The sequence below is a fragment of the Gadus macrocephalus genome, chromosome 1 (genome assembly GCF_031168955.1).
Source record: "Gadus macrocephalus chromosome 1, ASM3116895v1".
NCBI classification, from domain to species: domain Eukaryota; kingdom Metazoa; phylum Chordata; class Actinopteri; order Gadiformes; family Gadidae; genus Gadus; species Gadus macrocephalus.
In genome coordinates, this window is record NC_082382.1 from 2183699 (window position 1) to 2196198 (window position 12500).

Here is a 12500-nt window from a genome sequence, read left to right on the forward strand (position 1 = left end):
GTTGGTGAGACATATCTGGAAGACATGTGTGAAACCTTCAGCCCTGTCCATCTCGTCTAAACCCATCAGGCCGCTCCCCTTTGTTCCTTTACTCTAATCACTGGATCATGAGGTGGTGCATTGAAACCACTTCAGTGTTGGTGTTTTATGGGTCTCAACATGGACTTGAATATTCCTTTAAATATGTCAACACAATGATGTGTTTAATATATATTTTGGTATTTTATGATCTGGCTCATGGTTGAATGTCATTCTCGACTCAAAGATAGAGCTCCTCCATTCACTTACGGTCTTGTGGTACTTCGATGGATGTGGCCTGTTGCAATAGCAGCAGCAGTGATGAGACAACAGCCAGGGCCACCTGCCCGCCCTGCGCCAACATCTCTCCTCTCCCAGTGACTGGCTCCTCCCCTCAGCTCGTCCAATCTATAGATCAAACAGCGGACTGCCACGTGCGCTTCCTGTGACTGAAGCAAAGACAAAAACACATTGTTAGAAGCGTGAAGCTGCAGAACATGAATGTGTGTATGTGTGTGTGTGTGTGTGTGTGTGTGTGTGTGTGTGTGTGTGTGTGTGTGTGTGTGTGTGTGTGTGTGTGTGTGTGTGTGTGTGTGTGCTGGTCTTTATCACGTCATGGGGACATCAATCTGTAAACACAGTCACCTCATGGGGACCTCTTGCAGTGTGGGGACAAAAAAGCAGGTCCCCATAAGGATAACCCATTACAATGAATACAGGAACTTTTTCTAAAGGTGCCTGTGTGGTTTTTAGCCATGGCCCATAACACACGTTTACCGGTAGTTGTGTGAGTGTTTGGGAGGGTGCCAAGTTGCGCCCCTAAAGGTTTGCGGCTGCAAGTGCACTCACTGCGCCAAACACGGATTCCAAATATGGTTGGGTACCGCCCACTTCCAGGTAGGTTCCCGCCGCTAGCAGGAACTGTGCCTAACTGTTCGCTGGTCTGGTAAATTGCTTGGAGCTCATTAAGGATTGATACGGCGATTTAAGGAGATAATGACAGAAGAGCTTTTTCTAAGGAGCCAAGGGGAAACACACGGTAGGTACTTTGGCATGACAAACCAGTATTACCAGTATTCATCCCTCAAATTAACTCTAATTAGTTAGCCGGACAGCTAGTTAAATAGCATCCAGCTGCAGCCCTGGAGCCGGAGCCGGGGCCTGTGGTGGGGAAACGGGACCTGTTGTGTGGGACTGGGAGGTCGTTTTTTCCGGCGGTTTTTGCGTCACAGTCGGCCCCTTGGTTGCCCCAGTCGAGTTTTTCAACATTCATTTTTGGTGTTTTATGCTAAAAATGGATAAACTCTTAATTCCTCGAGCTGCTACACCACGTGCCCCGGCCCGGATACCTCCGGGTCTACAGCTGGATGCGACTCCGCTAGTTGGCTGGATTACAAACGTTACCTATCAGAACTATTTCACTGTTTTTTCCAACCAGCGAGGGACATTCACATTGTCATGCAATGCATTGTGAAGGAGTTACACATAATACAAACTAAAAACGTTTGCATGTTTAACAGTGTTAAAAGAGTTATCTCTTTGCGTATCTCATTATGCAGTTTAAAGACTGCGTTGGGTTCTCGGGCGTCCCTGGTACTTCCACTTCCACATAAACCCTGAAGCCAGATTGAACTGTACATGGAGGAGAAAGTGATTGTTGCATTTTGCGACTCCCGGATCTCCTGCGGGGGAACTCCGGTGAGTTCAGCTCCGGGGGCGACGGGAGTCCGCATACGGCAACAATCACTTTCTCCTCCATGACGCAGTTTCACCTGGACTTCAGGGAGTCAAATCCAAAGTTCCTTTTCCCCAATTCCTTCCCAACCATGGCAGAGAAGCACCACTACAAGTCTTTACTTGTTGTGGAAGTACCAGAGACGTAGGAGTACCCGACCCCGTGATATTATATAGATATCTCTGCCATGCTGGGTTCATTCTGGCATGCAGGGAGTGAAAGATTTCAACTTGAGTGAAGTGCCGCGTAGTGTACTGCGAGTAGGGGTATAGAGGATCTCCACTACTAAACGAATTTAAATTAACTTATTTATTTAAATGTCCCAGTAGTTGGAAATGGCTCCACGCATCAGTCCCCTTAAAGATGCCAGGAAACATGTGATTGCAAAGACGGACAAAACTTGCATGTTGAATGTGCAGTACATCAATGCATTGAAAGGTAAGATATTAAATGTGGGGATTTCTCAATTAATAATTGCTATCATATGCAATATTTATTGGATTACCATCTAATGCAAATCTTAAAGGTAGAATAAATATTTACTAAACTAAAACTGACCTAGATGGCAGCAGTTTTGACATGCAATCGGTTATGTCAAATCAGCTGCAATCTATTGTCAGTTTTTGTGCTATCAATCCTTTTTAGACAATATTTGCATTTGTAAAACATTACGGTTAACTTATTTTTAAACCAAAATGGACATGCATGCTTTCTTTTTATGGTGCAAATGTTTTTTTTACAGGTCGTGGTGTATTTGCAAAGGGTTCCATTTCTCAAGGAGATTTCGTTCTCGAATACAGGGGAGACAGGATTCCTGTTGTTGAAGCCCAGAGAAGGAGGCTGATATACCACGAATCATGTACTGCATTTCTTTTCATGTTTAGGTGGAGAGGGAAAACATGGTGGTAAGTATTTAAGTTGCGCCTAAACTACACTCTATACTCTATTTTAGGTGAGGCTCTGATTTTGTGGAATACATTGTCTGTTAAATATGACTGACAATGTATTCCAGAAAGTTAAACTGATTGAGCCATGTGATCCTGCATTGTAACTATATTTGTCAGGAATCAGAGTATACTTCGAACGTAACAATTCTTTTTCCATGAACTTGTCATGACATTTATGTTCCCCTTTCCTCATGTTTCATCTTTTTAGTATCGATGCCGCCAGAGATGACGGTTCACTTGGGCGCCTCGTTAACGACGAACACAGGCGTCCAAACTGTAAAATGAAAAATATTGATGTCAATGGATGCCCACATCTTTGTTTGTTTGCCCTTATGGACATAAAACAAGGAGAAGAAATTTCATACGATTATGGAGGTGAAGACTGCCCATGGAGAACAGAAGTATGTGGCGCAATTACAGTTTGTTAAACAGTGACTTCAAATTACTACTTACTAATTTAAGTTCTACTTCTGCTTTCTTGTGAATGATTTTCATTGTTAAATGTATGTCTTACAGACGACCACAGTTGGACCAAATGCACTGCTGGTAGAAGATTTGCATACTGTTGTCCTGGCAAATACCGAAGTGGGTGATGCTACTCATCCAAACATCGCTCAACAGGTACATTCATGTTTACTTCAAATGTTATTAATCTCTTTATAGCCTTTCTTTTTCAGTTTTTATGTTTAAAGCTAGCCAAAATAGGAAACTTAAAGGTCCCATGACATGAAAATCTCACTATGAGGTTTTCTAACATAAATATGAGTTCCCCTAGCCTGCCTATGGTCCCCCAGTTGCGTTTGGTGTAAAACGAGCACTAGCTGTTCTGCTCGCCTTTGAAAAAACGGAGGCTCAAGCGCGCTGAGGCTCAAGCCGCTTATGTCGTCATAAAGCATCTAAGCTCCTCCCCTTACTCTGCCTGGCCCGCCCAGAGACGTTGGCCCGCCAATGAGACATGACCATGCGAGCGCCACATGTGCGTGTGTGAATGCACACACTGTAACGCAAGTGTTTCTTGTCGGTTCTTTGACGTCTCTTGTATTTCCACAACGAGACAGTGGGGGCTATCTGAGCCATGGTTGAGAAGGAATTGGGGGAAAGGATCTTTGGCTTTGACTCTCTGAAGTACATGAACTGCGATATGCCGCCGGTTGCCGCGAGGCACCATCGCCCGGCAGAGGGCAGCCGGCAGCAGGCAGAAAGTGGAAAAACCAGAGACGTCGCAGAACCCGACAAAGTCGTTTGTGATTCATAATATCGTCTGGAGGCGCGCACAGCTTTTGGCCGTGATAATATGTATTATATGTTATAGATATCTATTTATTATATGATATTATTTAGATATAGAGCTCCAGGACTGCAACGCAAGTGTTGTACACTTCCTTGTTATTTGGATAACTGTTCTGCTTTTGGTGTTATGGCGCATAACACGTCGGACTCTCGTCTCTGGTATTTCTACAACGAGACTCGTAGTGGGGGTTACCTCAGCCAAGGTTGAGAATGAATTGGGGGGGGGGAGAAGGAACTTTGGCTTTGACTCCCTCTTCTTTCTAGGTTAATTATCACTCTATTCTGGACACTCACGACGTCCCCACAACCCACCTTTTAGTCAGTGTTTGGCTAGAAGCTTTGGGTGAAACATTGGAGACAACTGGTCCCCACAAGGAACATTAACATTGTGTTTGAAATGTCCCCACAAAGCATGTTATTAAAGTGATCTCAGAAAGAGCTGGGCTGGGCAGGAACAGATATTTTGACTATGAATGTATCGTTTATTTTCTCTACGGCCTGGTGTATATCGGCATGCATGTCATCCAAGAGATTTGTCGGAATCTGTCGTTAATCTTAATCATGTTTTACAGTGGACATCAAATTGACATGATATGTTTTCAGAATGTAAAATAGTCATTGTGAAATGTTTTTTGTTTTTGTTTTTTTCACAGATGACCACAGTTGGAGACGATGCCCTGCTAGATGGGGGCTCGAAGCCTGTCCTTTCAAACACCGAAGGGGATGATGATGCTACTCGTCCGATAATCACTAAACAGGTACATTCATGTTTATCACTTCAAATGTAATTATAGTCTCTCTCATAGCCTTGCTTTTTCAGTTTTTGTGTTTTTAAAGCTAGCCAAAATGGGAAAGGAAGTATATTAGGTTGTGTTCTGGTTTAAATAAATACAGCCAAACAGTTTAATGTAATGCAACTACAAGATGTATGGTAGTGGGATATTTAAAATATATTTTAACCTTCAGAGGGACTTTCTTTCTAGGTTAATTATCACTCTATTCTGGACACTCACGACGTCCCCACAACACACCTTTTAGTCAGTGTTTGGCTAGAAGTTTTGCGTGAAACATTGGAGACAACTGGTCCCCACAAGGAACATTAACATTGTGTTTGAAATGTCCCCACAAAGCATGTTATTAAAGTGATCTCAGAAAGAGCTGGGCTGGGCAGGAACAGATATTTTGACTATGAATGTATTGTTTATTTTCTCTACGGCCTGGTGTATATCGGCATGCATGTCATCCAAGAGATTTGTCGGAATCTGTCGTTAATCTTAATCATGTTTTACAGTGGACATCAAATTGACATGATATGTTTTCAGAATGTAAAATAGTCATTGTGAAATGTTTTTGTTTTTGTTTTTTTCACAGATGACCACAGTTGGAGACGATGCCCTGCTAGATGGGGGCTCGAAGCCTGTCCTTTCAAACACCGAAGGGGATGATGATGCTACTCGTCCGATAATCACTAAACAGGTACATTCATGTTTATCACTTCAAATGTAATTATAGTCTCTCTCATAGCCTTGCTTTTTCAGTTTTTGTGTTTTTAAAGCTAGCCAAAATGGGAAAGGAAGTATATTAGGTTGTGTTCTGGTTTAAATAAATACAGCCAAACAGTTTAATGTAATGCAACTACAAGATGTATGGTAGTGGGATATTTAAAATATATTTTAACCTTCAGAGGGACTTTCTTTCTAGGTTAATTATCACTCTATTCTGGACACTCACGACGTCCCCACAACACACCTTTTAGTCAGTGTTTGGCTAGAAGCTTTGGGTGAAACATTGGAGACAACTGGTCCCCACAAGGAACATTAACATTGTGTTTGAAATGTCCCCACAAAGCATGTTATTAAAGTGATCTCAGAAAGAGCTGGGCTGGGCAGGAACAGATATTTTGACTATGAATGTATTGTTTATTTTCTCTACGGCCTGGTGTATATCGGCATGCATGTCATCCAAGAGATTTGTCGGAATCTGTCGTTAATCTTAATCATGTTTTACAGTGGACATCAAATTGACACAATATGTTTTCAGAATGTAAAATAGTCATTGTGAAATGTTTTTTGTTTTTGTTTTTTTCACAGATGACCACAGTTGGAGACGATGCCCTGCTAGATGTGGGCTCGAAGCCTGTCCTTTCAAACACCGAAGGGGATGATGATGCTACTCGTCCGATAATCACAAAACAGGTACATTCATGTTTATCACTTCAAATTTAATTATAGTCTCTCTCATAGCCTTGCTTTTTCAGTTTTTGTGTTTTTAAAGCTAGCCAAAATGGGAAAGGAAGTATATTAGGTTGTGTTCTGGTTTAAATAAATACAGCCAAACAGTTTAATGTAATGCAACTACAAGATGTATGGTAGTGGGATATTTAAAATATATTTTAACCTTCAGAGGGACTTTCTTTCTAGGTTAATTATCACTCTATTCTGGACACTCACGACGTCCCCACAACACACCTTTTAGTCAGTGTTTGGCTAGAAGCTTTGGGTGAAACATTGGAGACAACTGGTCCCCACAAGGAACATTAACATTGTGTTTGAAATGTCCCCACAAAGCATGTTATTAAAGTGATCTCAGGAAGAGCTGGGCTGGGCAGGAACAGATATTTTGACTATGAATGTATTGTTTATTTTCTCTACGGCCTGGTGTATATCGGCATGCATGTCATCCAAGAGATTTGTCGGAATCTGTCGTTAATCTTAATCATGTTTTACAGTGGACATCAAATTGACATGATATGTTTTCAGAATGTAAAATAGTCATTGTGAAATGTTTTTTGTTTTTGTTTTTTTCACAGATGACCACAGTTGGAGACGATGCCCTGCTTGATGGGGGCTCGAAGCCTGTCCTTTCAAACACCGAAGGGGATGATGATGCTACTCGTCCGATAATCACTAAACAGGTACATTCATGTTTATCACTTCAAATGTAATTATAGTCTCTCTCATAGCCTTGCTTTTTCAGTTTTTGTGTTTTTAAAGCTAGCCAAAATGGGAAAGGAAGTATATTAGGTTGTGTTCTGGTTTAAATAAATACAGCCAAACAGTTTAATGTAATGCAACTATAAGATGTATGGTAGTGGGATATTTAAAATATATTTTAACCTTCAGAGGGACTTTCTTTCTAGGTTAATTATCACTCTATTCTGGACACTCACGACGTCCCCACAACACACCTTTTAGTCAGTGTTTGGCTAGAAGCTTTGGGTGAAACATTGGAGACAACTGGTCCCCACAAGGAACATTAACATTGTGTTTGAAATGTCCCCACAAAGCATGTTATTAAAGTGATCTCAGAAAGAGCTGGGCTGGGCAGGAACAGATATTTTGACTATGAATGTATCGTTTATTTTCTCTACGGCCTGGTGTATATCGGCATGCATGTCATCCAAGAGATTTGTCGGAATCTGTCGTTAATCTTAATCATGTTTTACAGTGGACATCAAATTGACATTATATGTTTTCAGAATGTAAAATAGTCATTGTGAAATGTTTTTTGTTTTTGTTTTTTTCACAGATGACCACAGTTGGAGACGATGCCCTGCTAGATGGGGGCTCGAAGCCTGTCCTTTCAAACACCGAAGGGGATGATGATGCTACTCGTCCGATAATCACTAAACAGGTACATTCATGTTTATCACTTCAAATGTAATTATAGTCTCTCTCATAGCCTTGCTTTTTCAGTTTTTGTGTTTTTAAAGCTAGCCAAAATAGGAAAGGAAGTATATTTTGGTTGTGTTCTGATTCAAATGAAGACAGCCAAAAAGTTTAATGTGATGCAACTATAAGATGTATGGTAGTGGGATATTTAAAATATATTTTAACCTTCAGAGGGACTTTCTTTCTAGTTTAATTATCACTCTATTCTGGACACTTACGATGTCCCCACAACACACCTTTTAGTCAGTGTTTGGCTAGAAGCTTTGGGTGAAACATTGGAGACAACTGGTCCCCACAGGGAACATTAACATTGTGTTTGAAATGTCCCCACAAAGCCTGTTATTAAAGTGTGTTCTCAGAACGAGCTGGGCTGGGCAGGAACAGATATTTTGACTTTGAATGTTTAACAATTTTTTTCTGCGGCCTGGTGTATATCGGCATGCATCTCATCCAAGAGATTTTGTCAGAATCAGTCGTTAATCTTAATCATGTTATCATGTTAATCTTGACAACTGGTCCCCACAAGGAACTTTAACATTGTGTTTGAAATGTCCCCACCAAGACTATTTTAGATATATGTAATGTATAAACTCAAGATGTCGTAATATGCAGCACAAAAAGCGGACTCAATCTGGAGTTCTAAGCCGCAAACTAATATGGTATATCTACCTATGTCAGATAGATTTTCCCTGGCAGTGGTGGTTAAGACAACAACTCCCATGTTAGTTCCTGACATTATCAAACTATCTTTAGTTATTTTTGTGATTGTGCCACCCCGAGCGGCAAAATGTAATATTTTAAACCAATAGGTATTTGATTCAGCTGCCAATAGTTTAATGGTAAATGTTTGCGCTGTTGTTTTTATGTACAGATCCCAAATGAAAATGAGATTTTCGTCCCAAGACTGAGACGAACTAAAAGCATCATAGTAAGTGTCAAAAATGACATTTGTTCATAGTGTGGATCAACCATATACAAGTATTTTATACAAATGTATACATTTTCTTTTTTAATTAAAAAAATGTAATGTATCTGTATGGCTCTACTGTACGGAACTTATCTGGATTGTTTAGGGCTTCAATCAATAATCATTTTCATCAACTAATCAGTTGATTACTTTCTCAATAAATAATTTTTCAAATTTGTGCTCTATAATACCAGAGAACAGTTTAAAATGGGCTTAAAGAAAAAGTGATGCACAAGTCGATATCATTCAGTGTAATTTAAGATCTACTGTCCCAAAACCTAAAAGATTATTAAAATGTAAATGACAACAAAGCAAATTCCCTCACTTAAAACTCAAAATCATAAAATGTTTAGCCTTTTTCAAGAAAATGTATTTACAACTAAAATGATTGTTCCCATTTACTTCTTCTGTTTTTAGATGAAAGACACCGTTCTTGACGATTCTGTTCAACTATATGATTCCACATCAGAGAGTTCAGATGAGTACATTCCAGATTCCAGCTGCGACAGTGAAGATAGTGATGTTACCCTCAAACTAAACAAAAGAAAAAAATATCAATCTCTTGATGACTTGCTGAATGACTCTGACTCAATGAGTACTCCTGTCTGTGAAACCGCAACGTCGGACAACATGACCTTTGACAGCCAAAGCCTTACTTCTGAAGCCACTGGAGCAGAAGATGAACCCTGTTCAAGTCTGAACAAAAATGACAGTATAGTTGTTGGTGAATGCCAAAAGAGAAGTGGAAGCAGAGTGTACGACAAGAGACATTACTGTTTGTATTGCTCTAAGTCTTATGCTAAGATGGCAAGGCATCTAGAAAGTGCACATGGAAAGGAATCTGATGTGGCTAAATCTTTTAGCTTTCCAAAGGGTTCAAAGGAGAGAAAAATGCAGCTAGATTATATTCGCAACAGGGGAAACTATGCTCACAATGCTGCAGTTATGGAGTCAGGAAAGGGGGAACTAGTGCCATTTAAACGACCACCTGAAAAAGCGCAGGGAAATGACTTCATGCACTGTGCATACTGCCAAGGACTTTTTTCAAGAAAAGTCTTGTGGCGGCACATGAAGAATTGCAGATTTAAATCTGGATCAGTCACCTCTAAACCAGGAAAAAACCGTGTTCAGTCCATCTGTACATACACGGGGCCTGTGCCTTCACTTGTCACTGAAAAACTATGGGGAGTAATCAGTGCCATGAATCCTGGCCCAATCACAGATCAAATAAAAAACGACCAAGTCATTATTGATGTGGGGCAACACTTGTTAAACAAAGGAGGGACATCAGATAAGAATCAACAGTGTGTTCGGGAGAAGATGCGAGAAATGGGAAGGCTGATCTACAATGCCAGGAAAGTCACCAACCTAAAAAAAATGGAAGATCTGATAAATCCTAAAAATTACATGGAGACGATCAAAGCTGTCAAGAAGACATGTGGTTATGACAGTGAAACAAACATGTTTTTGATTCCATCACTAGCAACCAAACTTGGGAATGCTCTTGTTAAAGTAAGCAAACTCTTAAAGGCTCAGGGTTTAATCTCAAACGACAAAGAGCTTGCAAAAAATGCTAGCGAGTTTCTAGATGTCCATGGTGAAAAGTGGAATGAGCTGATATCAGCAACAGCATTGAGGAACATGCGGGAAGCAAAGTGGAATGTGCCCACTCTCATGCCCTTTACTGAGGACGTCCAGAAAATGCACACCTACCTCAGTCGAGTCCAAGAGGGTTGTTTCAATTCACTGTCTGAACATCCTTGTACAAAAGCCTGGATGGAGCTGGCTAAGGTGTGTCTGACCCAGATCATTTTATTCAACCGTCGCAGGGAGGGAGAGGTGGCAAGCATGCCCTTAACTGCGTTTACATCACGAGACACCTCTGACCCGCATGATGATGTAGACTGGGCACTGTCTGAAGTGGAGAAGAAACTGTGCAGACACTTTTCACGGATTATAATCAGGGGAAAACGTGGTCGCCCGGTTCCTATACTCCTGACTCCCAAAATGCTCACTTCACTAGAACTGCTTGTTGGGCAGAGGGAGGCTTGTGGCGTTCTAAAAGAAAATTGTTACCTCTTCGCAAGACCAGAATGTATGACACATTTTCGGGGTTCAGACTGCCTCCGTGGCTTTGCAAAAATCTGTGGTGCTAAGTGTCCAAAGTCATTGACGTCGACAAGACTCCGAAAGCATGCCGCAACTCTTTCAACTGTGCTGAACATGACAAACACAGAAATGGACCAGTTGGCCAACTTTCTGGGGCATGATATAAGAATACACCGGGAATACTACAGACTACCTGAGAAGACCCTGCAACTCGCTAAGATTAGCAAACTCTTAATGGCACTTGAGCAAGGAAGATTAGCAGAATTTCATGGCAAGAACTTGGATGAAATTGGGATAGGTCCAGATGGTAGGTTTTTTCCTATTTTTTATTTTTTGTGTTTTGATATCAATGATTGATAACTGGTATGAATGATAACTTGTATGAATTCCACAGAAAAGGTTTTTGAAAGTGAAGATGAAAGCACACAGGAGGCACACTGTTCATCTACTGTTGATGGTATGTAATGTCAATTGTAAGTGTCATTTGGGGACATATGGAATAACTATTTAGGAATTTAAAGCTAAAATTATGCAAAGAATCTAACATAATCCATGGGATACTTCAATCAAACTTAAGTCCTTAAAAAACACTTAACTGTATTGCCTGCTCAGGTAAAGTTGACCTCAAGAGTTGGTTGGCACTTGGTTATTTCTAACCATCAACAACTTTAATGATTGAATACACATGTTTTCACTAAATACAACAAACATCCCTGCAAAAAAGGACATAAATTGGGTTTTGTCTTCAAGCTATAGTACATGTAAAGTATGTGTCTTACTGGTAATGTTGAATTTGGATTATTTTCCATAAAACCATCAGCAGAGACTCCTCCTCACATCGAGAGCCCTGAAATGCCACCACCCAAGAAACGCAGACAACGGCCGTTGATGGAAATGGCGGAAGAAGTCGGCGCTATGAGGCCTTCCTCACAAGGTGAACTCTTTACACATGTCTTTTGTACGTCAGTAAAGATTGTCTGTTCCTCTTTGGAAATGGATTTTATTCAGTGTACCAATTTAAAGTTGTATCAGTTATAACAGCCCTATCAGAATATACAAAGGTTGGGGGATGAATTGTCATTAGTTTATTTTCAATGCATATGCCTATAATGGGGGGATTTATGCAATATCTGTTTGGAAATTGAAAGCTAAGATGATGCATATTAGCTTTCAATTGGCTCACGTGGCATACTTAATCAAACATGCATCCTTAAAGAACCTTAACTGAATGGCCTGGTCAGGTAAAGTTTACCTCAATATTTGGTTGGTACTTGGTTCTTTGTGATGGCCGTTTGTTTTGCACCTATTTTTCCCTCATCAACAACGTTAATGATTGAATGCACTTGTTTTCACTAATGACAAACATTCCTGCAAAAAGGTCATCATTTGGGTATTGTCAGCATTCTATAGAACATGTAAAGTATGTGTCTTTCTGGTGATGTTGAATTTGGATTATTTTCCATAAAACCATCAGCAGAGACTCTTCCTCACATCGAGAGCCCTGAAATGCCACCACCCAAGAAACGCAGACAACGGCCTTTGGTGGAAATGCCGGAAGAAGTCGGCGCTATGAGGCCTTCCTCCCAAGGTGAACTCTTAACACATGTCTACATTTTTTATGAAACCTATCTATTTTTGCTCAATGTCAACTCAAGCAGCCGTGCAACAAACTCCTGCAAACACAGGATCAAAAGAGAACATGAATTACAAATTCACATTTTCCTGAATGTATGAAAAGTGAGCCCAGACAGTGATCATATTGC

General features: G+C 40.6%; 3 protein-coding genes and 1 long non-coding RNA gene across 22 annotated transcripts in view; 3 read left to right on the forward strand and 1 right to left on the reverse strand.

Moving 5' to 3' along the window:
• Positions 1–12500, reverse strand: part of nfasca (neurofascin homolog (chicken) a) — a 69994-nt gene that overhangs the window by 51576 nt on the left and 5918 nt on the right. For 18 of the 19 annotated variants that reach the window (XR_009527587.1, XR_009527586.1, XM_060062080.1 and 15 more), the window contains exon 2: positions 289–467. Coding sequence is in view for 17 of the 19 variants with exons in the window: in XM_060062080.1 (XP_059918063.1) it covers positions 289–382 (94 nt within the window). In the remaining 2 variants the exon portion in view is untranslated. Of the gene's footprint in view, positions 1–288; positions 468–12500 lie in introns of those variants that run through there. The other variant, XM_060062106.1, reaches the window with a different exon arrangement.
• LOC132460047 (uncharacterized) lies at positions 461–6480 on the forward strand. Its single transcript, XM_060055054.1, has 9 exons — positions 461–1057; positions 2083–2191; positions 2496–2658; positions 2909–3101; positions 3217–3321; positions 4644–4748; positions 5362–5466; positions 6081–6185; positions 6466–6480. The coding sequence occupies exons 2-9, from the start codon at positions 2089–2091 to the stop codon at positions 6478–6480; spliced, it is 894 nt and encodes a 297-aa protein (XP_059911037.1). The 5' UTR covers positions 461–1057; positions 2083–2088.
• Positions 6634–11276, forward strand: LOC132465297 (uncharacterized). Its single transcript, XM_060062073.1, has 5 exons — positions 6634–6904; positions 7519–7623; positions 8533–8589; positions 9046–11044; positions 11132–11276. Exons 1-5 carry the CDS (start codon positions 6740–6742, stop codon positions 11200–11202), a joined length of 2397 nt encoding a protein of 798 aa, XP_059918056.1. The 5' UTR covers positions 6634–6739; the 3' UTR covers positions 11203–11276.
• Positions 11561–12500, forward strand: part of LOC132465476 (uncharacterized) — a 1683-nt gene continuing 743 nt past the window's right edge. Inside the window, exons 1-2 of the long non-coding RNA XR_009527592.1 lie at positions 11561–11671; positions 12212–12325. This is a non-coding gene — a long non-coding RNA (uncharacterized LOC132465476). The remainder of the gene's footprint in view (positions 11672–12211; positions 12326–12500) is intronic.